Genomic DNA, 24,090 nt, shown 5'->3' on the forward strand with positions numbered 1-24,090 from the left:
GTTTTTAATTAATTAATGACTAAATTGTCCCCCATATCCATAATTAGATAAGTTAATTTACAGGCAACAAGGCATTCATTTTATGTCCAAGCAATAAGAAGGGTGGTGTTATTCCCATTTCACAATTTATTGTCTCTACTCCATTTTCTATAATGATTACTATGGAAATTTAATTTAATTACTTTATAATTTTAACTTCTAAAATAATTCCTTTAATTTATGTTCTTCAGAAATAATAATAAGAAGAAAAAAAACTATAAACAAAAAGACTTATATTTTAATAATTTTTCTATCTTAAATTTCTTAAAGTTTTAGAGAATCTAACTTGAGAAATTATAATTGTCATATTCTTAATTTTTTAATACATATTTGACAGTGAAGTTATTACATCATTAAACAATATTAAATTATTAGTAATAATTTATGATTTTTAGTACCAAAAAACTCAGGATAACGTGCCTTTAAATTATTTAGTTTCTTTTGCTCTAAACATTGTGCCTTTTAAATAATCTGTATTAATTCTTATACCAGCTCACTAATGTTTACTTCTATTCTCATGATATAGCTAATTTCGAACTTTCTTCCAGGTTTTTGTTCTTGTTTCAAGTCAAACGACCCAAGGAAAAATCTTGAACATGTCCCTCTGGTTGGGTACTGGACTATATATATATATATATATATATATATATATATATATATATATATATATATATATATATATATATAGGGTTTTAGCACTTGAAAAATAGCTTTAAAAATGCAACAAAATATATATAGTATGACCCGATTTTTTTTATTATTATTACTTGATTTTCATCAACAAAACCCTTAACTTTAACAAAGAAAGCGTTTACATGATCTAACCAAGAAAAATGTATCGGAAAATTGATCTGAAATTATCCTATGAATCAACTGTAAGTCATCGTCGACGATGCATATGTATTATATACAAATGGGAAGATTTGGTCAAGTAATAAATGTGAACGCATCGGCAATGATGTAAGCTGGAAAGTAATTTTCCAACTCAGCATGATCAACTTCCGAATGTCAACACGTGGAACAAGGATTTAGTTGGCCCCCACACCTAATCATACAATAATTTATTTAATATAGAAGTATATAAACCTCGATTTGAATATGATAATACTAGCACGTAACTATATGACCATTAATTAATTCTGCTAATCAGCTTGTGATTTGTTAAAGAGAGGTTGTGTCCAATTTCTACGCAAATGCTAAGTAGTTAAAAAAAGAGAAAAAAAAAAGAAGAGTTGATGTTAGAACCGTGTGTTGTGCAGAGCTTGGTTTTCTCTTAGTCGGCGCCGGTATGCTTTTTTTTTTTTTTTTAATTTTTAATTTTGCCTTTGATTTGGAAACATATGTGTTGTATAGTGTCTTGTGGCTCGCTCATGACTAAGCCACTAGCTAGCTTTAGGAATTGCTAGTCAATCAACAAGTAGTATTTCCCATCAAATCTCTTGTTTTAGCTAGTGGGATTTGATTATTATATATATATATATATACTATTAATATAAAAATAAAAGCTAAAAACATATATATTAATTTAGCACGTTATTACTCAAATATTCCCATTATCTTTTATATAAAAGACAGTGGGAATATTTGAGTAATAACGTGCTAAATTAATATATATGTTTTTAGCTTTTATTTTTATATTAATAGTATATTGCAAATTAAATTCATGGAAATTATAACTTTTTTTTTCTTATGAGAGCTTCGTAGCAACTTTCACTAGTCAATTCCATATATGGGGGGGGGGGGGGGTTTGCAACTACTATTATTAGTGATCAAATTAGTGATTAATTATATAATTATCGCTTGACTCGGTGTTAGGAGCCATGTGGATCCTATTCAATATTCGTCTCCTTGTTATTTGATGGTGAGTGTTGAAATATATATCAAAGTCATAGATTGTTGCAATATTTATGAATATTTTATATGCTTCTAGGTAAGAATTCACTCGTATTCAAGGCTAATATGTGATAAGTTTTTTTTTTAATTTTATTATAATTATCAAAAATATTTTTCTGTTGCTAAACCAGCAACTTCAAATTGAGAATCAGTCGAAACCGATCAGGCTATTCTAATAAAATATTTGTTAAGGACTTGATTGGATGACTTAATTAAGTCCCTCAATTACAACCTAATTCTCAATTGCATCCCCAAACAAAAACTTATCTCCAATTAATCCTTCGTTTCGTTTCGTTTCGTTTAGAATTTTTCAATTTTTAATTGTGGGTCTCATTAATGTTAGATATCCAATTGGGAGTTTTTTTTTGTTTGGAGACCCTAATTGAAAATCGCTTGATGGTTGATGGACAAATGTGTCTTTTCATATTATTATTATTATTATTATTATTTATAAATATGACTGGGTTTTAATTTAAGGTTGATAAGAGAAGATATGGCGATGGTCTTTTTTCTTCTTCTAATATTCAATGTTTCTCCAACTGACTAGCTGATTAATTAATATACAGTGGGCAGAGGGTCCAAATTGCAGGCTATTACTATTCTAGTTAATACGTTTCTGAGATATTTGGCGGCATCCTTCCTTTTCAATTAAAGCATCAAAAAGCTGTTTTGATTTTCTACCTTCGAGATTTTTTCTTGTCTGCGTGTGTATGGAATAGTCGCATGTTGTATTGTATCGGAAGTTTCCGAAAAATCATTTAGAATTAATAGCTCTCAATTTCTTCTCGGATTGCTGCATATATATACATGAAATATTGCCCACAATGTCTACAAAGACTAAGGGTCTAATAAATTGCTTATTGAAGAATGTTGAAAGATTCCCGTATACGAAAAGTTGCAATTAATTGGTAATTTTGTTTCAATATATTTCTACCCACTGGAAAATTGCAATCTGTTTAGATTTCTAAATCTTGCGTTGAAAATGTACAATTTGCTGCTAAGAGTTGGTAAGTGAGAATAGTTGTTTTTTAAAGTTATTTTTGTTTGAAAATATATTAAAATAATATTAATTTTTTAAAAATAATTTTAACATCAGCATATTAAAACGATCTTTCAGGAATATTTTACAACTACAAGAACATTCGGGGCCTAAAATTATGTTTGTTTATTAGGTTAAAAAAAGGCTATTTGTAATTAACAAGAATATGTAAATGCAGATGCTAGATTTGCAGAATTCTCTTACGTCAAATAACTTGTATGTACAATACAAGATTGAAATAAAATATGCGAGTAATATAATTAGGAGGCCAGCTAAGTCCCATTTAATGTTCAGAGAGCTTGAAATTTCTAATTTCTTCATCTTTTGACTTTTAAGTTCTATATAGTTCCCTAGATTCCCTCCACTTATGCTTTGCATATTTGCTGGGAATGATCCTTCCTGCTTCTGCACGAAGCCAAGCCAAGCCAACCCAACAACAGTAGCTCGCTAGCAAAGCTAATCCATTAAGCAAAGAAAAAAAAATTAATTGAAAATCGACAAGGTAAAATTAAGAAGCTAAAACGCTGATTGATTAGGATCTTGAAATTATTCTCAAATGGTTAGGTAGTTTAACTTTTAAGAGGATAAAAAGGGCTTGGATTTTTTAGTTTTATTATTTATTTATTGCTAATTGCTAGGCTACATGGGTCCCCCCACCAGAATATTATATATATATAGAATAAAAGCTCCTTTTACCATTTCCCTTTTTCACATTAATTTTCAAACAGGTAGATATAGTAGCCAGCTAAGAAAACAGCACGGCACGAGACACATTAAAAAAAAAAAAAAAAAAAAAAACCCAGAGGTGGTTTCCTCAGGACTTCAAACAAGGCTTACTTGCTGCCTACGGATCTTGTTAGACGGCGATATTTTGCTCTACAAGCTCCTTTATTTAAGCCCTCTTCAAGACCTTTGCTCTACTTTCTTAACTGCTCTCTTTCTCTTCAAATTTCTTTTCAAGAAAAAGAATACTAGAAACCCCCCCCCCCTCTTGCCCGCTAGCTAGCTACCTGATCTTTCTTTTTCTAGTCTGTTTATTGTGTCTTGTGTGTTTATTTATCCATATAGTTTCTTTGCAAGAAGTAAGTTTTTAGTCAGTGTTGAGCTATTGATATGGAAGAAGCTGTTGTGGTTAACAAAGGAGATGATCAGATTCATCTGCCAGCGGGTTTCCGGTTCCATCCAACAGATGAAGAGATCATAAGTCATTACCTTACAGAGAAGGTGATGAAAAGTGGTTTCTGTGCAATTGCTATTGGTGAAGTTGATCTCAATAAGTGTGAACCATGGGATCTGCCGAGTAAGTTTTGATCTTTCTTTATTTCTTTGGGGTCAATATTAAGAAAACCCTTTTCTTTTCTTTGCTTATTTTTGTTTATTTTTTATTTTCTTGCTGAATTTCTTGGGAATTCTTATTGAAAATACTTGTTTTGAACAGAGAAAGCAAAGATGGGAGAGAATGAATGGTATTTCTTTTGCCAAAGAGATAGGAAATATCCAACTGGTATGAGAACTAACCGTGCGACTGAATCTGGGTACTGGAAGGCTACAGGAAAAGATAAGGAAATTCACAAGGAAAAGAATTGCCTTGTTGGAATGAAGAAGACCCTTGTTTTCTACAGAGGGAGAGCTCCTAAAGGAGAGAAAACCAATTGGGTTATGCATGAATATAGGCTTGAAGGCAAATTCTCCTACTACAGCCTCCCCAAAGTAGCAAGGGTACGATTCACATGCACAAAATAATTCCACCTTTTTTGTTTCCTTTTGATTTTCGTTTTCTTGATTTTGATTAAAGAAAGCTTAAGCTGTTACTTATAATTGTCACATCCTTTTAAAGCCTTTTCATTTCTTTTTTTTCCCCTCTATATTTTGCTTTCGTGTGAATGAAGAATCTGGACTAATTAAGCATGGTTTTTTTTTTTTTTTTTGCTATGCTGTTGTACAGGATGAATGGGTTGTTTGTAGGATTTTCCATAAGAGCACAGGCATGAAGAAAACTTCAATTCATGATCTCCTAAGAATGAACTCTTTTGGAGATGATTTCTTGGATCACTCCTCACTCCCACCTCTCATGGACCCCGCTAATTACACTAGCAGCTTCAGCGATGCCGATAACAATGAGTTCAAGGCAATGATGACTTCAAGATCCTCAGATGGAAATTACTTCTCCAATAGTAGCATGCTCAACAACAATCAAGGTTTTGTTCAACCTCCAAATACCAACTACCAAACACCAAACTCAAGTTTTCACCTTCAAACCCCAGCTTCAAACCCTCTTTACACCTTTCAAACCAATCCCAATATGCCTGTTTACTTGCATCAAGGAAAAAGTACCGATTCATTTCCAAACTTTCAAAACTCTACCTTTGGCAACAATGGCCAAACCCTTCTGAGAGCATTAGCTGCAGGAAATAATTATGGAGAAGCATCTAATCAATTGAAGAAACAGTGCAAAGTTGAGCAGTTCTCATCTAACCAATCTATGGTCAGCCTTTCACAGGACACTGGACTTAGCACAGACGTGAACACCACAACTGAGATATCCTCTGTCGTATCGAAGCAAGAAATAGGAAGCAACAATGAGTTTTACGAAAGTCTTGAGGATCCATTAGCTGGTGCCATTGCAGATTACATGTGGGATTACTGAAGATTATAGAGAATATATATGTTCGCTTTTTTTATTTGTTCTATAGATTCTTAGGATATATATATATATATATGTAACCAGAAAAAAACAGAAGAAAAACCTCAGGATACATAAATTTGCAACAGTTTTCTCTCCACTAGTTTCGTATCTTGATTAGAGTTTGAAAACTTTTCTTTGGATTGATATAAATACTTTGTATAGATTAGTTCATGGTGTCCATCCTTTTACGGATTTCATTTTTATTTGATTGGTAGACACCGAAGGAATGATTCCATGAATATATATAAAAGCTTCATGTACATCTTCTTTATATTAGTGCATTAATATTCTTTCGGGTTTTCTTCATTTTTTCTGTTTATACTTTGTTCAATTTTATTCTCGTGTTATCTTCTATTCTGTATTTGAATATCTTCGGTTTTTTTTTTTTTTTAATGTGCATTTTCTCTTTCGATGCAAATTAATGAAAGAGTATATAGCCTCCAAATGCACTTTTTACCCTAATCCTTGATTCCGTGCGCGCAATTGCAAAAATATCGAGACCCAGTTTTTTTTTTCTTTGCATTTAAAATTGTATTTTAAAAATGTATCCGGCTTGATTTCATAGTTTTTAATTGTTTTGATATACTAATATAATTTTTTTTTTAAAATTTGTTTATATATTTTCAAGCAAAAACAACCTTTAAAAAACACTGTATCCTACCATATTCAATGCATTTCCTCAACACTGCATCGACTACATAGTGAAATTAACAAGCTAATTAAAGCCTTAAATAAATGTTAACATAATGCTTATCAATTTGTTTCTTTAATGAGAAATGCGTGACCGATGCGTTGATTTTCTAAGCTTGGTTAAGGGGATTTGAACTTGAAATAGGATGGTGTTTTACTTGTTTTGGTTTGTGAGAACTTGACGCTAGCTAGGTAGCTAGGTTGATGTTTGATTTCTCCGAATCGGCCTAGATACATGTCACTTGCGATAAGAAGAGGCAACAAGTTATATGCAGGGAGAACTAGCAAGCAATTAAAGTGTCATTTCTGTTCTATGGATCATCAGAAATCGCAGTGCATAAAATTTAAATTAATTTGAGATTGACAAGTGGATATATGTAACCTCATATATATTGAGAATAAAAGGTTCAAGAATCACGTGAATTCTTCCCTGAATCTACGCTTAAGGTGCCACTCTGTGAGATTTTTTGAATTAAAAACATGGTGATGGCATTATCAACCTTATTAGCTTGGTTTCTTAAGCAAGTTGTAATTTCTCTCGAGCCAAAATTAGCATTCATCTATTATTCCAAGCAACATTATGCTAGTAATGTTAAAGGAATGATATAAATAATTATATGTTAAAATTTCATTTAATAACTTAAATTTTTAGGTTGAAATTGTTTTTTTATATGGTATCAGAATTTTAATGACCAAACAATTATGAATTTAAATCTTATCATCCTTATTTATTTGATAAAAATTAATCACAAAATTATATAAACCTGTACAAGTTTTAAATAAAAAAACTTTTATTAAAGGATGTATTAAAAAATAATATAAATTATATTTTAAATCTCATTTAATAATTTAAACTTTTAAATTAAATTGATTTTTTTCACAATTAAGATCATCGTGTAGTTTCAAGTCATCATCGTCTTTTATATATATATATATATATATATATAAAACTTGGAAATACTTGAAAGTAGTCGTATCATGCACGATCAAGTTTTCTTATTAAATTTGGTCTCACATAAATTATTACTTGTGTCTGGTTCACACGTGAGAGCACGCAAAGACACTGTATATTGAAGGTTGGATTCCACTCTTTCGTTTCCTACAATTTGATTATTTTTTTTTTAATAAAACAATTAATAATATTAGAAAAAAAAAACGAAAGCATTACATATATATAACCTTGATTGTGCTTGATTTGTGAAAGATAATCCGGTACACACTTAACCATAAACGTATCCCAGCAAGCAGAACTGTAACCAGGATCTTTGTTATCTGTAGTCCTCATTTTTTCAAATAACAATCTTTTTGATAGAAACATTTTTCCAGTCAAGGTGCATAAAGTGGGGGCAGCTAGCTAGGTCACTTGAATTTTACTCTCTTTTTAATGAAGTTGTTGTTTTCAGAAAGGAGATAACAGAAAACAGAAACATAAGAGAGAGAAGCCAGAGAGAAAGAGTTGAATCGGGTATTGAAAGAGAAGAGATCAGCTAAGCTAGAACTTGGCAGTCATCCGAAAAAGAAAAAGAAAAAGAAAAAGAAAAAATAACCCATCCCGCTTCCTTTCTATTCTAAGCAAAGCTTTTGTTATAGGTCACAGACTTGCAGGAAATTTAACTGGGTTACTTGGTCCAAATCTTTTTGTAGCTAGTAGTGAAAGGGAATCTAGCTAAATAGCAGGTATTTAATTTCAAGTAATTAGAATGTAAGCAATACAAGCTATACACAGAGAGCAGATAATATATATATATATTAGATCCTTATTTGTTGCATGATAACATGGAGGCTGGAGGCTGGAGACCAACCAATCAAGATTCTACTACGCGTTTTCGCACACCAGGAAAAAGGAAGAAACCCTCGCTGTCGCCTGAGAAAACGAACATTCCTTTTTCTAGCTTAATTTGAAGGTAATCAGCTAGCTTAGCTCGTCTCGTGACTGTCATTAATTATTTCATTTTTAATCTTGAATTTACCACCTGAATATCACCGGGAGATGGACCGATTTAATTAATCGGTATTTCTACTTGGGCAGTACTGCATATACATGCATATGCTTTTGTTCTTGTATTGTCGGTTGATGTTTCACATGCATGGAGATTTACTTGCAATGAATTACATGGCAGGATCACAAGACCTGGCAATATTTAACCCGCAGCTAGCTAGGACTACGGTGGAATATAATTTTGATTTCTTGCATCGCACACTCACAAACGTTAAACATGTTTGTTCTAATTAAGATGACGAAAACCATAAGACTTGATCTCTCTTCTTCTCCCCATCTAGCTGGCCACCGTCTCCAAGAAGAATAAATAGGATGGGAAAATTATTAGTCGTGAGACTTTATGGAAATTGCCGGTGGTAACATTAGACCCACCGACCCGAAATTAAAATGTTGCTTTTCAACGATCTCTATCGATAGTGCTATAAACCGCGTATCCCTTCGAGTAAATTGTAAGAACAAATTAATGAACAATTAGGATTTAGAGAGATCGATGTAGTTAATTTTAGATCATAATTAGATTTTGCTTGGTATGATCTTATTTTACAGCTTAAATTTACATTATTTCCCTTAATTATAAATATGTTTAGTTAGAAATAACTTTTCCACTCAAATTAAAAGTCGAGACGATCGATGAAGAAGTTTTTTTCCTTTGTAAATTAGATTCTAGCAAATATATAACCAAGTTCTTAATTAATATCAAGAATACATGACCATATTAATTACACGACTAATTAAGTCCTCTCAAGAGGTATGCTCCATCTTAAATTAATAATTTCGTGGTGGGTTGTCATGAAAAGACATCAATTAAAGGGTAAGATAGTCATAATAAAGCATCTTAAACCCTTGACTTTCCTATCAAATGCAAATTGCTCGTGGTATCATTAATTAAGAAGTTTGACAGCCAAAACATATTGGCTCGTGGTTTTTTTTTTTTCCTCTTTTTTGTGAGCAATAAACAAAGCCAGGACATGGCAGAACCAAAAACAAGTGCAGAAGCACATCCCAAGAAGATTAAGGACAACAGATTAATCCAAATAAAAAATCTATCTGGATATATGCTCATGTTTGTTAAGTGATTAGCACTTTTAGAAGAAATATATTTCCTCACCTCGAGTTGATTGTCTCGTAATAAGTTTTGTCCTAAAAAGACGTTTTTTAAGTGAAGAGGCCATACCTAGCTAGCCTATAAGAAGTCTCTTGGATCCTGAGCTCCTAATCAATATAAATATCACCACTAGCTATGTTAGTCTGCATCATCATTTGTAACTTTATCCAAGTTCACGTTTGGAAGTTTCAAAACCAACACAGAACTTTCGACTAGAGAGAAAATAATAATGCGAAGTGAGAATGTAGCTAGAGAGTAGGGAGAATTTTGATGGCAGGCATGTTTTGGATCGATGCAGTCTCTCTTGATGCAAGCGTCTTCTCCGAACCACATGCATGGTGTAAATAAATACATAGAGCCATATCATCTGACATGAATATCAATTATTATTCAGAAGGAGCCATCTTAGGGAATGATGGGAAATTTCACGTAACATTGACTTTCTGGGCAACATTTAAACCTAATCTGTTATCAACTGCTTGAAAATGTACAGGGAGTTGTTGCATGAAAGGTTAAAGTATATACTTTAGGTGGATTTCACATGTCACCCTATCAGTGAAAGCACTAGAATTATTTAATTCCTACTATCTCATTTTAATTTGTTCTAGATTCTTGCCATCTCACTGATCGATTTTACCAGAATAACAAAGGAAGAGGAACAGGAACAGGAACAGGAACAGGAACAGGAACAGGAAGGAAAATAAATAAAAAAATACCAATGTCCATTAGAAGACATTGCTAATCCTATATATGTATATATAATAAGGTCTAATTAATATACAGAGCTATGATAGTAATTTATAGTGACATTTGCTCTCAACTTCTTGCATGTTTGAAATGGAAATATTATTAATTGGAAAGAGAAATGAGAAATGAAAAACCATGCTGAAAAAGGGTATGAATTGATATGCATCGCCTCCTGCGCCAATAAGAACAGATTAATAGCATCTAACCCCTCCAAGTCATTGAAAAAATGATATCAAACTGGTGGAAAAGGACATTGTTAATCATTTCAACATCAGCTTTTCAAGTAATTGGAAGTTGGAATGGCAATCCGATTTTGGATTTAGCGTTGTCATCACACCCCAAGCCATCCTCTCACGATCTTGTCCCGTTTGACCAAAAACCAGAGGTAACTGTATCTTGAAAGTTGTACTTGAATGTAAAATGGCAATTTGCCCAGCAGCTCTTTTTTATTTTTATTTTAAAATTAATTTTTTAACGTTTTGATATCATTTTAATATTACATATTGGAGTCATAGTTTTTAATTGGCAAGTTACTTTACCTGATTGTGAAGAAATTGGTATGGGAGCTTAGCTAGTCCATTGGCGAGCCGACTAAAAAATGGAGAACTTATATAAAGGCCATGCGATATCCATATGCTTGAGCCTATGGATTCATGATGAGCAAGTTCGTACAAGTTCTATTTGAATGGATGAACATCGACGAATCTTGAAAGAAAATATTTTTGATCATGAGTCTGCAGGTGCACTGTAAGATAAAATGTGGATCCTATTCAATACTAGAAAATTAGACAATTGAGGGAAATTTACTAATAGCTATGCTCTAACAAAAGAGATGAAATCTGTAATAAATCAATATTTGAATCTCATATAATATTCCATTTATATAGTTGTATTAATTAATTTGTATGAGACATTGGATAAGAAAAATCAATATACCTTCACCTGCACAATTAACAAAAATATTTCCTTGAGTGCGCATTGTGATGATTCATCGTTGTAGTTAACATAAAAGTGACCTGACCCTTTACTTTTACTGCTTCTGGGTTTGAACATCTCTTGAAAAGCAAGAAGGAAAAGTCTCCCGTGATGCCTTATAGCCTAAGGTTACCTTGACATGAAGTTTTCCTAGCAAATCCCACGCTGCTTTTCAAAGGGAAGGAACTAATGAAAAACAAAATAAATTATACAAATGATAAATTACAATAGCTTTTTTGAGATGTTATAAAATTATAAAAACTATTTAAGAGTTTGGAAAAAAACAAAACTCCCAGCATGTTTTTGAAAAACATATTAGGAAAACCTCCTAATCAAAAAATATTATCGGCCAGATTTAAAATCAAGATCTGTTCATGCCCATGCAAATATTACTCCCTAAACTATATATCATCAGATTTGGACTCTAATAATAATTAAATAAAAATAAAAAGGGATCAGCCCTCTTCAACCTTCAAATGAATCAACTCAAGTCACATGAAATATACAGAATCAATGAATGATGGATGAGTTTTCAAGAGTATGGCCCCAACTCCATCAGGCAAGTCGATGTCATCTGATTTCCTCCATCTCCAATGGAGTTTCCAGGTGGGAACACATCATCCTCGTTCAAAGTGACCTGTATTGGTGTGCCCAGATTCCATAACTTGACCATTCGTTTTGATACCTATTTGTGAAATCAAAGTACAAAATCATTCCCTTGAGAATTAATGAAATCCCTTATTTTATTTTTGGTTAGGTATGGACTCCGAAATTTCCAAGGGTGTAATTATCACTGCTCTTTTCTTTTTATCCGCCTAAATATCTCTCGTTCTTTCAACAAATACTTGTTTGGATATATACACATTGCTTGCAATTGTGGTCTTCGGGGATGCTCTAATCAGATAAAAGGAGTGTTTTCTTTCTTGAAATGATAAGATATAAAGAGTAAAATTCTTCGTGAATATATTGATCTTGACATGAATAGTTTATCTTTGAAAGGAAAATCTAGTGCTTTTTATAAGTACATGAAAACGACAAAACCATAAATAATTTATTTCTTTTTAACAACTAATCTACTTTTATAAGTTTGATTTCTCAGCTAATGTCATCGATTACACTCTCGAAATGTATTACACTTTTCATGTAATCTCATGAGATATTAAGATACAAATAAAACTCCGAGAAATGTAAGTTAAGTGGTCAAGTTTTAAATTTATTTTTTAAAATTTATCGGTTTAAGTTTCACAAACCTCAGAGTTATTGAAGACTTACATAGTCATTAACTTTAGAATCTATATGTAGGATTAGTCGAGGTACGTATAAATTAATTCGAACACCCATATTAATAAAAAAAATAAAGTAAATAGATATAGGGGGTCATATTTCGATTGTTAATCAGCTGAATTAATGTTCAGTTTTTTGCCTAATGGAAAATTGAGTTTTTAATTTTTTTTTAAATAAGTCAAAATCAAAGCTAACCACAAGTATAATTAATCATTACGAAAACTATTTGCAATAAACCGTGGCTTGAGGAATTTCGAAGAGCTGGAAACTGACTCGATTATGTGCAATAATATTAATTCATAATAATCTCAATTTAGCAATTAAAATACGTTGACACAAATAAAGTTCCAACATAATTCACAAGGATCACAACCTCCGTCCTTAAATATATGACAAGTGATAAGAATTTTTTAAGTATTAAGGTCTTTCATTCTTTATATATAATAATAATTCGATTTTTTTTAATTGAAACTGAATTAGAAATTTTGAAATCTGAATCCAAATGATTTAATACCATTCGGTTTTTCAGTTTAAACTGAATAATGCTCAACCTCACTCAAGCAAACATATAAAGACCAAAAAAATATAAGAATATAATAGAAATTAGGGCAAGATATGTGATTATAATTGCTTAAATATATAATCTTTAATTCCACAATTACTCAAGCATTCATGGAGCGTGGGAGCCATCTGCGTGAAAAATGAACGGCAATTTCGGTGGGAATAGACTTATCACTACTCATGATTATTGGATTATTGTGATTTGTTCAAGGCAAAGAGCTATATATGAATTGAAAACAACTTGGTAAATGTGCTAGAAAGAAAGAAAGGCCTGGATTTTTATCACCGCATCTACTTTCGTGATAAAGATTGATGACCTAATTTTACCGTTTCAGCATGACCGTCGGTCTAAGCTTACACCATCAATAGGATTCAATGTCTAGGTGGACTAATGATTTTTCATTTTGGGAAAAAGGGGACCAACATGCAACTCACCAATTACCACTTACTCCTCCATGATCCTCCAAGTTCTAGGTGATATTGTTCTTGATCCCCGCAAGCGAAGCTAGGAAAGTTGGGCTTGCATGAATCATGGGTTTTGGAATAGCTACGTACACTACCATAAAACCCATAAATCTCGAGTTCCTAAATTATATTGCTTTCTATAAATTAACAAAGCCTAGCTAGGCCACCTCCGTAGCCTATATTTTTTCAATTGCATTTTATACAATCATAGCATGACTGCATGGTACATGGTAAGAGCTATTCCTTTATCCAGATTTGGAAATTCTCGTGATATGCTTGTTTCGGGTTCTTCTAACAATGGTATTTACTTCACTAAATCTTCTTATCAATGGTTGATTCCAGAAATTGGTTCTCTCATGCCAACCCAAGAAAATCACAACAAAAAATTTGATAAATCTAAACAGAAATACTGACAAAAATAATTCTATCGATAAATTATGGTAAACTTTACCAACAAATAATTTCCTCTTTATGTCCCTTGGTATAAACCAACGAAAATTTCCCGTCAGTGTATACCAAGAAAATTACATTGAAAAAAGAAAAGAAAAAAAATAACGTGTCATTCTTATAGACAGTATTACTAATGCAATAAACTCATTGCCAATATCTGTCAGTAGTTTTTAAGTTATAACCTAGCAATCGACCTCTTTTTCCTATGCCTCATTTCTTCTTCTTCTTTCATTTTTATGCAAAAAATAACAAAAGATCATTAGCTACTCGCTCAGTTTGTGTGATTCTGAAAAAGAAGGAAGCTGGAAAGTTTTTCCTGCTAGCTAGCCTATTCATTTAGCTGGAGATTAAGTAAGCAAAATTATCCATTTTTTGTTTTAACTCATTTTAAATATGTTAATTATTTTGGCATGTTAATATATTATATGTAGTTTGTTTGTGTATTTACTTGTTTTATAAATTTTTCCTATAAGAATTTGTTGTATGAATCTATGATTAATTTGTACAAGTTAAGATTTGTTTGAGATTTTAAAAAATTATATTTGTTTGTAATTTGATGAAATTGATTTCAATTTTGTGACCTAGGTGTTTTGTAATTAAATAAATAATGGATTATTTAATGAATTTGTTTTATATTTTGTCAATTTTATTGTTAAGTTGAAAATTTCTAATAAATATGGAGGAATTTGATTTTTCATAGAAAATTGATAATGATTTAAGGATACTATTAAATAGATTAAATAAGTTTGAGCTAAACCAATATTAATTTATTTAGTTCACATAATTAATTAATATATGTTGCTATCAATATTCTATATAGGTTTGATATAATTAATATGTGTTGTAACGATGTACCTTAACAAATAATGATAAAATATTTTTTTTTATTGCTACCGGCTATTCTTGCCAACTGATCACAAGTACATAAAAAACATAAATGACTTTTTTATTAGTATAGTTGAAAGGGATGTTGCACTACCAATATCGTTAGGTGAAAATTATATGACATGGTATCACAATACAATAACATTTTGTTCGGTTTTTAATTTGGTAAGTAGAAGTATCCTGGTTTTTATGTGATTCATAATTGGATAAAACAAAGTATTTTTTAGGAGCTTTCTTATTGGAAGACCAATCTTCTCTGCCATAATTTTGATATCATGCATATTGAAAAGAATATGTTTGAAAATATTTTTAACACAGCTATGAACATGAAATGGAAGAAAAAGGACAACATAAAGATTGCAATGGATATATCTTTGTTTTGTTACTATATAAATATGAAGCTGATTTATGATGGGTTACTAGTCACAAAGCCCAAAACTAGCTTTACCGTAGACAACAATGTACAATTATTTGTTTACTAATAGCTTAAGAATCCGTGTTTTTTTAATGATCATGCTTCAAACATATCTAGATTGGTGAATTTGATGGATTACAGATTGTATGGAATAAAAAATCATGGCTGTCATGTGTTTAAGCAAACACTTATTCCACTTGTGTACTGAAATTTATTGCCAAAGAGAATATGAGATGTATTTGCCAAGATCATTTACTTCTTTAGAGGTATATGCTCTAACGAGTTATATACCTGATACATCAAGAGACTTGATATGAATATCGTACAGATAATCTGTAAACTTGAAATGATATTCCTTCAATTGTTTTTTAAATCAATAAAATATCTAGTTATACATTTACCATTTGAGACTACAGTTAAAAACCCTATCTAATATAAATAGATATATCTATTAGAGAGGTTAGCAATTACATTATTATTTGGGTAGAACTTGCTCAAAGAATTTGAATATATAAAAACACTAAAGCTAATTTGATTAAAGCTTATGAGATGCATTTACCAATATCAATTACTTCTTTAGAGATATATGCTCTAACAAGTTACATATCCAATATATTGAGAGATTTGATATGAATATTGTATAGACAATTTGTAAATTTAAAATGATATTTCTTCTATTATTCTTCTATTATTTGAGATTATAATTAAAAACCCTATTTAGTGTGTGTGTGTGTGTGTTTTTAATGTTTAAACTACCAGCCCAAACCCATATATTTTGGATCCAAACTTACATACTCTATCGAAAAGAAAAGCCCAGCCCACTGAGATATACAACTCTTTGCATCCCTGCTAAACAGGGTATCCTTCTCTTCAATTCAGGATACGAAAATTCTTGCCTAAATATCCTTCTTGTGGCTTTCAATGGCTGCTTTTCCTTCTGCACAGAATTTTACGAATACCCAGATGCAGAATTTTGGGTTTCAAGGCACAGAAGTGAAAGCAGATTCAGTAGAATCACAAGTGACTGTTACCCTTTTGATTAAACACCTCCCTGAAGATATCCCTTTTGACACTCTTTCAAGACTTTTCTCTCATTATGGTGCTTTCTCTGTCCGCCCTTGCAATTCTGGAAGGTTATCTCAATGTAAAATTTGTAATCTTTATATACTGTAGTTTATGCCTTGACTGCATTGGAAGGGGTTGGTTTAGTATTCTATGTTTTGTCAATTTTATTGTTTTTCTTTAGTTTTGCTAATGTTTTTTTATGTTTTTTTTTCTTTACAAGTACTTATGTTTTTTGCTTTTGATTTATCTGTCTCTTTTGTTTGATAGACTCCATTGTTCTTTGTTGTGTTACTATCGACTGTGCTTTTCATTGGAGGTGATATGTTCTTTGATAATGATGGTTATGCAGATTGAGAAATTGTGCCTTTGTGGATTTCAAAAGTGAAGGACTGGCTTATCAAGCGCATCGTCAGTTAAATGGGTAAAATTTTCTGCCACCACCTAGTTGATGGTAGTCCAATGTTGTGAAATAAGCCAATGAATTGTTGTCTCTTTTGTTTTTCTGGATAGGCTGAGGTTTCTTGGCAAGGTCTTATCGGTGGAGAGAGCTAGTAAGCTAAATGAGGATAGTAAATTTAAACAAATTGAGGCTCAACAAGGAAAGGATTCTGTACTACCAACATCTTTGATGAAGGATGCTTCTGTGACTAGAGATGTCATTGAAGGTTCAAATTTTGGGTCCTTACCTGCTAGTGAACCAATTGCACCAAGGCTTGGTGTTGACTATCCATTTCCTCCTCACTTGGAGTATGTCTACCTTTCTGTTCTTCCTAAAGTTTCTTATTTGATTAATATTTTGTGTCAACGTTGGAAAGCAGTGCCCTCTCTGTGAATGCCATGGATTTTCTTGTGATGGTAGACATTGATGGCACATTGTTTGAGGCATGCTTCTTCCTTTTTGGGTGTCCATTGTCCACATGCTTAATGTTAAATTTCAGTTCAATGCGCCAGGTCATAGGAACTGGCCCTTGATAGCACTGGCTGGTCTCTAATTAAGTAAGACTGTACATTTTGGAAACTGATTATAGCGTCAAACAATTAACTATAGAGCAACAAAACATCCTCGTTATCCTTTGTTATCATGGTATGCTGCTAGAATTGCCTAGATTTGATCATGTTTTGTCTGTACAGGTATGCTTACCCTCCACCAGATGGAAACATTCTGACCAACATTGTAAATGCTCTTATTGCTGTTCCTCGCTTCTATACACAGGTTGTCCCCAGAATCTGCAAATTTATGGACAAATTTACAAAATCATCTTCCTTGTCTCTAGTATTTACATTTTATTGTGTTTTTTATTCTAGTCATCTGCAAGCATAGTGGAGTAATGTCGTTAACAACTTAGTTTTCTATCACAGGTGTTGCATTTGATGAACAAAATGAATATTCCAGCTCCATTTCGAATGGCCCTGCCCACTCCACCTCTACCACTGCCACCACCCTCTCCTCCACCACCACCCCCTCCTCCTTGTTTAACTGAAAATTCTCCGCTGGCAGAGCAATCTAGTAGCGAGTCAGAAATGGAGTCTTCAGATGAGGTATTTTGCTGCTATTTCTGAGTCTTGATTTATTCATAATGTGTGTGTGTTCACTAATGTCATACATGTACAAAACCAAGGGGGCTTCTAATCTAAAATTAGAACCGAACTATGCTTGCTCCTCATTTGCCATTATTTAATATCAGAAGGTACATGATGTTATATTTTCTTACTTCTTTTATCAAGGAATGATGTATTTTTTGTTGCTTCAAATTCTTTTTGTGTGTTCTTGGTAGAGCAGTTCAGGATTGTTTTTCCTACTGTTTTTTCTAATTACCATCAATAATTTCAATAGTAATGCTTTGGGACTAAATGTTTGTAGGAGGTTGATGATAAAGCCCCTTATGGAGCCTCAGGAGTTGTTAAACAAAGAAGAAAACACGTTAAACGGAAAGCAATTGTCGGACCTGCAGTTGATAAAGACGTGGTTCATGAATCTGTTGGCCTGAAACCTGCCTCCTTGGTCCCAAAAGAAATTCCAATTATAAAGAAAAAGAATACCGTGCTGCAGGTCATTTTTTGCTTAATAGAAATTGTTGTTGGCTTATCTGATTACTCTTACAGATATTCATGTTATTCTATTGTTTCATTGCAGATTAAGATCGCACCAAAAGTAACTCATAATGAATATAAGGATGATAGCATTATGACAGAATCTGAGGACCCAGGCACAGAGGGTTCAGATCAGAAACACTATGCAACTGCAGAAGAAATAGAGAGTAAAAGGCTCGCTCCAGAGGAAATTTTATCACTTCCAAAGTTTAAGGTGCCCAGTCTGTAAATTTTAAGTGATTTCTGCAAGGAATAAATATAGTTTTCCTAATTTGTTGAGTCTAATCTATGTTTGTTTGAAATTTTTGTTTGTGTGTTTGGCTGAAAGTAACTTTTATGAATTGCAAAGGATATACCCAGTTGCATAAGCTGTCTTAAATTTTGCAGAACTACACAGTTGGGAATCCTGCATCTGTTCTGTACATAAAGAACCTTGACAAAGAGGTGGTTGCTGATGATTTCTTCTACATATTTGGTGAGCTGGCAAACCTTGATGCTTGCTACTTCCCAAATTTTTGGGTCTTTTTTCTAAAATCTCTATGTATAATTCAATGTGTTTAGTACCAAATATTCATATTGTAGGAGATGGTTTTAGTGTTTGATACTAGGTGCTGGAATTTTTGCAGCTTATTCTTTGTGTGCATTTTGTTACTCATATTTGCCCTTTGTTACTACAAAGACAGTACCTGCTTAATATATGTTGTTCGTAATTTGATGTAGGATCACTATTTGGAAGCATTGATGCAGCTAAAAGTGGCCTAAGTGTCAAGTTGATGCAGGTGAGGTTCTTAAATAGAGTCTTACTTTCTGCATAAAGCTCAGTATGGTTGTTTAAGTTTAACCTACAAAGGAGAAACGATTGCTCATGCCAGGTTTTAAGTTCATGTGATACAAATTCCATGTGGTCATTAGAGAGACTTTGATCCACCTTTTATTATGTTGGTGTATGAAATACACAGTTTCATTTATGTGCTCCATTAATGTTGAGTGAGAGGACTGGTGAATGGAAGATGAGAAAGCAGTATAAATTTCATGGAAGGGCAAGGAAATCCTGTCCATTAAAACTGCTAGCATAGGAAGGAGTCCAGGGAGAGATGATTTAAATCTGAGTTAAGAAATTTATAGGCACTGGTGTCTGAGAAAGGGCTTAATGGCTAGACACTGTGCGTTTCATCTAATGACAACATGAGTTGAGAATGTTTATGGTCAGTTGCAAGGGTATGCTTGTTGATTTGTGGATTGGGAGGTGCTTTCCCTCAATACGTTTTTAAGAGGGATTGTTGATTGAAATATTTATGAGAAAGCAGACCATTGGTTCTGGTAAATCTTTTCTTTCTTAACTTGAGAATGTGAAGCATGCTCTAGAGAGCATATTATGTGATCAATGGCTTAGGAGTAAGATCTAGAAGAGCGAGACCTAGATTATGGAGTGGGGTTGAGGCAATTGAAAGGTTTTTATCCTGAGCTTTGTTTTTGGGTTGCTGCTTTAGATTTTACCATTATCTAGATTGATATTGTTCAGATGCTTGTTTGTACCTAAGGACTTGGTGCTTGCATATTTATTTGAAGTGCTGCCAAAGATAGAGAAGAAATTTGAGAATGGTGTTCTGCTGTTGATTCCTTGTATATATATATATATTGATTGATTGGTGTCTAATATCAACTATCTTAAAACTACACATCACCTTATTACCATAGTACATGGAAATTTATTTTACACTTTTCTGTGAAGATTATCTGTCTGAATCAAGGAAAATCCTTGTATAAAATCATGAGAACATGAATGAAGCTTTGTCGCTGGGAGAAAAAATCATGTTTTTGGCCATGACATATTGCATATGTGGTTGTAAACTCAATCTCCTGACTGATCAACTTTGAATTATGACCTTCACTTTTAAATTTCAGGAGGGAAGAATGAGGGGTCAAGCTTTTGTAACGTTTTCATCAGTTGAACTTGCCCATCAAGCTCTGGTATGTATCTCATGAGGTTATCTAAAACTTCTGTGTGATTTTTGAACCCTTGTTGTGCAAGTTTATTTATTTTTTAATAGATGCCTTTCAAGCGGTGCCTGCTGAGTGCATTCATAAAACCAGGGGCATTGAGCAACTTGATCTGACTTTCTCAATTGGGAGTGTCATGTAAATGTTTATGACAACTAGATCACACACCTTTGCATTCTTTTGTTATATATTCTGCTAAAGCGGTAATGATATACTGATATTTTTTAATGTGTTTGTGGTTGCAGAATCTAGTGAATGGATATGTATTGAAAGACAAACCGATGATCATACAATTTGGTCGGAATCCTTCAGCTGCCAAGCCAAATTAGACAGACTTGTCATGAATAGGACCTGTTTATACTATGCCACGCATGGTTCGTGGTTTAATTACTCATTCTACATTATATTCCTTGACATAGACCTCAACCAACAAATTTGGGAATATCGTATCTGTTATGATTCTTGCCTTCATGCAGGTATCCGCATCCTCAGGCTTTAGGAAGTTGAAAATGTCAATATTTCTGCGCATGGGGAGGATGTGCAGAGCAAGCTGCCATGGATGGGCATTTTCAGTTGCTGCTGTCAATATTAAGCAGCTCAAATTGGGAAAGAGTAGAGGGAGGGGGAGGTTATGACATGCAATGCTGGCTGACTAATACAAATCTTATATACCAGCGAGAAGAAAAGGATGACCTCTTGTTTCCGGCATGCAGAAAAGTTTAAATTCACTACTTTCTGATACGGAGCTTTCATTGTCTGTAACTTTCTGGAGCATTGAGGGATGTGGAAATGGTAAATTGAAAGAGATGTTTGTGAAAGAGAAATTGAACCAAACAATAGTTGTCAATCTCTCCTGTCCTGTACTTCATCAAATGGGGCATTCGAAATTGTGCAGAGTTAATGATTTTTATTTTTTTAAAATTATTTTTAATATTAAAACATCAAAATAATTCAAAATATATAAAATATATTAAATTTTAATAAAAAAATTTTAAAATTTTTAGAAACGCTGTTTGCATGCGTGCTGCTATAATTTATCGGAGCTAGGAGCTAGTTTGTCTCTCAAGCTGTAAATGGAACTGAAATCATACGATGATCGATCAAATCAAGAGAGACTAATCAAATCAAGAGAGACTGCATCTCAATCTTGGAAAATATTTAAAGTCTTTATTTCAATAAATACTAATACACTAATGACGTGTTTAACACTGTATTTTAAAAGTATTTTTAAAAAGAATTGAATTTTTTTTATTTTAAATTAATATATTTTTGATATTTTTAAATTATTTTAATGTATTAATCTTAAAAATAATTTTTAAAAAATAAAAAAATATTATTAACATATTTTTTTTAAATAAAAAATACTTTAAAAAATAACCGGAACAACATTCTCATACACACGCTCTAAGATTTACACTAACAAATGCAATCGATTAACTTAATGCTAACCAAAAAAAATGGTTTACCTACTTTTTAAAATGATATTTCCCATAAAAATTTCATCTTGAGCCCGCATTCTTGCTTGAAGTTTTCGATCCCTAAACGGCTAAACCAAAGAAAATGAAAAGGCCGCAGCACTAATGAGAGATGACTACATGTATGCATGCAAGTTGTGGAAAGCCAAGGCATCTTGCAAGTATGCTTAGGTTGACAAGGCCATGCTTTGTTTACTTCACAAACAAAACAATAGCAAGAACAGCAAAAACATCCCTTTTTTTTCTAACCTCACAAAGGTTGTTTACAACAATCAAACAAGAACAAAAACTAAACCACTTGCTCTCTCTGTTACTCCAGAACCCAACAAAAACCCACCAACCAACCCTACAAGTCCACTCATTTCTACTATCCACTGGCTTATTAAGCCATTCAATTCTGCTCTTCAACACCCTGCTTAGACTCTATTCTTTTGGTGATCAGCCCCACCTAGCTTTCTTGCTCTACAAACAGCTGCAAGAAGTTTACTTTCACTCTTCTTCATTGCCTCCCCCTTCATTTGATAGCTTTACTTACTTTTTCCTCGTAAATACTAGCACTAACTGTTCTTGTCCAATTCTTGGAACTCAGTTTCATAGTCGTATATTCAAAGTGGGTTTTCAATATCATGTTTATGTACAAACTGCGCTTTTGAATTTGTACTTATCTAGTGGGGTTTTAGGTGATGCTATGATTTTGTTTGATGAAATGCCCAAGAGAAATGTGGTTACTTGGAATGTGATGATTACTGGGCTGGTTAAATGGGGTAAACTTGAATTTGCAAGTTCTCTCTTTGATGAGATGCCTGAAAAGAATGTTGTTTCATGGACTGGAATAATTGATGGGTATATCAGAAACAACAGGTATAGTGAGGGTTTATCTTTGTTTCGAAGAATGGTTGTGTGTGAGGGTATAAAGCCTACTGAAATAACTATTCTTGCAATTCTACCGGCTATTTCTAATATGGGGGAGTTAAAATCTTGCAGCTTGATCCATGGTTATGCAGAGAAAAGAGGATTTAATGCCTTTGATATACGTGTTGTTAATTCGATTATAGATTGTTATTCGAAATGTGGTTGCATAGCGAGTGCCTTTAAGTTTTTTGAGGATATTTCGGTGGAGAGGAAGAATTTGGTATCATGGACATCCATCATTTCCGGGTTTGCAATGCATGGGATGTGGAAGGAAGCGGTGGAATATTTTGAAAGGATGGAGAAAGCAGGTTTGAAGCCAAATAGAGTGACATTCTTGAGTGTTTTGAATGCTTGTAGCCATGGCGGATTGGTTGATGAGGGGCTTAGGTGTTTTTACAAGATGGTGAATGAGCATGGAGTTTTGCCTGATATTAAGCATTATGGGTGTGTAGTAGACATGTTGGGGAGGACAGGGAGGCTAGAAGAAGCAGAGAAGATGGCTTTAGAGATTCCTAGTGAGATTGTTAATGTTGTGATTTGGAGGACCCTGTTGGGTGCATGTAGCTTTCATGGTAATGTTGAGATGGGTGAGAGGGTTACAAGGAAGATAATGGAGATAGAGAGAGGATACGGAGGTGACTATGTGCTTATGTATAACATCTTTGCTGGTGCTGGACGGTATGAGGATGCTGAGAGGTTGAGAAAACTGATGAACAAGAGAAATGCCTTTAAACTTCCTGGAAATAGTTTGGTGTGAATGATCGGAGAGCCAGGTGGATCTAGAGTCTAGTGAGAATGTCTTTTGGTTTGCATGTATTGATGCCAAGGAAACTGCTAACAGCTCACAAGTGTTTTAACAGGCCAAACTGAGATCTTTACATAAAGTTTTTTTAACATCTCTCGGAAGCCTAATTCTTGTTGTTTAATGGTTGTTCGGTGATATTTTTTTCAAAACTATTCCATAAAATGGGGATGATATACATGAACAAGCATGAAACATATGCCTGATCGTGATGAGCGGCTTAAGGTATTTCAGAAATGAGCTCTTTCTTGATTAAGGATAATGTGCATGTGGAAGAACACATAAATTAAAGGAAAGAATCGGGAAGCAAATCTTTCTCATCATGCTTATTCGTACTTCGTGAGGGTCAGGATTTGAGAGCTGTTGAACGTAATTGAAATCATAAAAGTGTTCACAAGACAATAGTATTTGGGCATTCTCTCAAGTAGAAGATGCTTGCTTCTGTATCAGAAATGCGTGCTCCCCTTTTCTTATGATTTTTCGTTGCATTGGCAATAAAGATGTTGATATA

At 33.0% G+C, this 24,090-nt stretch overlaps 3 protein-coding genes across 3 annotated transcripts; all 3 read left to right on the top strand.

The window, feature by feature from the left end:
• The first annotated feature begins 3,832 nt into the window (after positions 1-3,832).
• LOC133669485 (NAC domain-containing protein 87-like) lies at positions 3,833-5,963 on the top strand. Its single transcript, XM_062089648.1, has 3 exons — positions 3,833-4,271; positions 4,410-4,690; positions 4,917-5,963. Exons 1-3 carry the CDS (start codon positions 4,085-4,087, stop codon positions 5,616-5,618), a joined length of 1,170 nt encoding a protein of 389 aa, XP_061945632.1. The 5' UTR covers positions 3,833-4,084; the 3' UTR covers positions 5,619-5,963.
• Positions 5,964-16,088: 10,125 nt separating this feature from the next.
• Positions 16,089-21,311, top strand: LOC133669321 (U11/U12 small nuclear ribonucleoprotein 65 kDa protein-like). The gene is made up of 12 exons (XM_062089413.1): positions 16,089-16,366; positions 16,648-16,719; positions 16,809-17,045; positions 17,430-17,511; positions 17,658-17,837; positions 18,160-18,348; positions 18,433-18,603; positions 18,777-18,864; positions 19,110-19,168; positions 20,295-20,360; positions 20,636-20,764; positions 20,867-21,311. Exons 1-11 carry the CDS (start codon positions 16,155-16,157, stop codon positions 20,717-20,719), a joined length of 1,440 nt encoding a protein of 479 aa, XP_061945397.1. The 5' UTR covers positions 16,089-16,154; the 3' UTR covers positions 20,720-20,764; positions 20,867-21,311.
• A 622-nt stretch (positions 21,312-21,933) lies between these two features.
• Positions 21,934-23,778, top strand: LOC133669654 (pentatricopeptide repeat-containing protein At1g09220, mitochondrial). Its single transcript, XM_062089876.1, has one exon. The coding sequence runs from the start codon at positions 21,978-21,980 to the stop codon at positions 23,532-23,534; it is 1,557 nt and encodes a 518-aa protein (XP_061945860.1). The 5' UTR covers positions 21,934-21,977; the 3' UTR covers positions 23,535-23,778.
• The last annotated feature ends 312 nt before the right edge of the window (positions 23,779-24,090 follow it).

This window comes from Populus nigra, chromosome 12 (genome assembly GCF_951802175.1).
Source record: "Populus nigra chromosome 12, ddPopNigr1.1, whole genome shotgun sequence".
NCBI classification, from domain to species: Eukaryota; Viridiplantae; Streptophyta; class Magnoliopsida; order Malpighiales; family Salicaceae; genus Populus; species Populus nigra.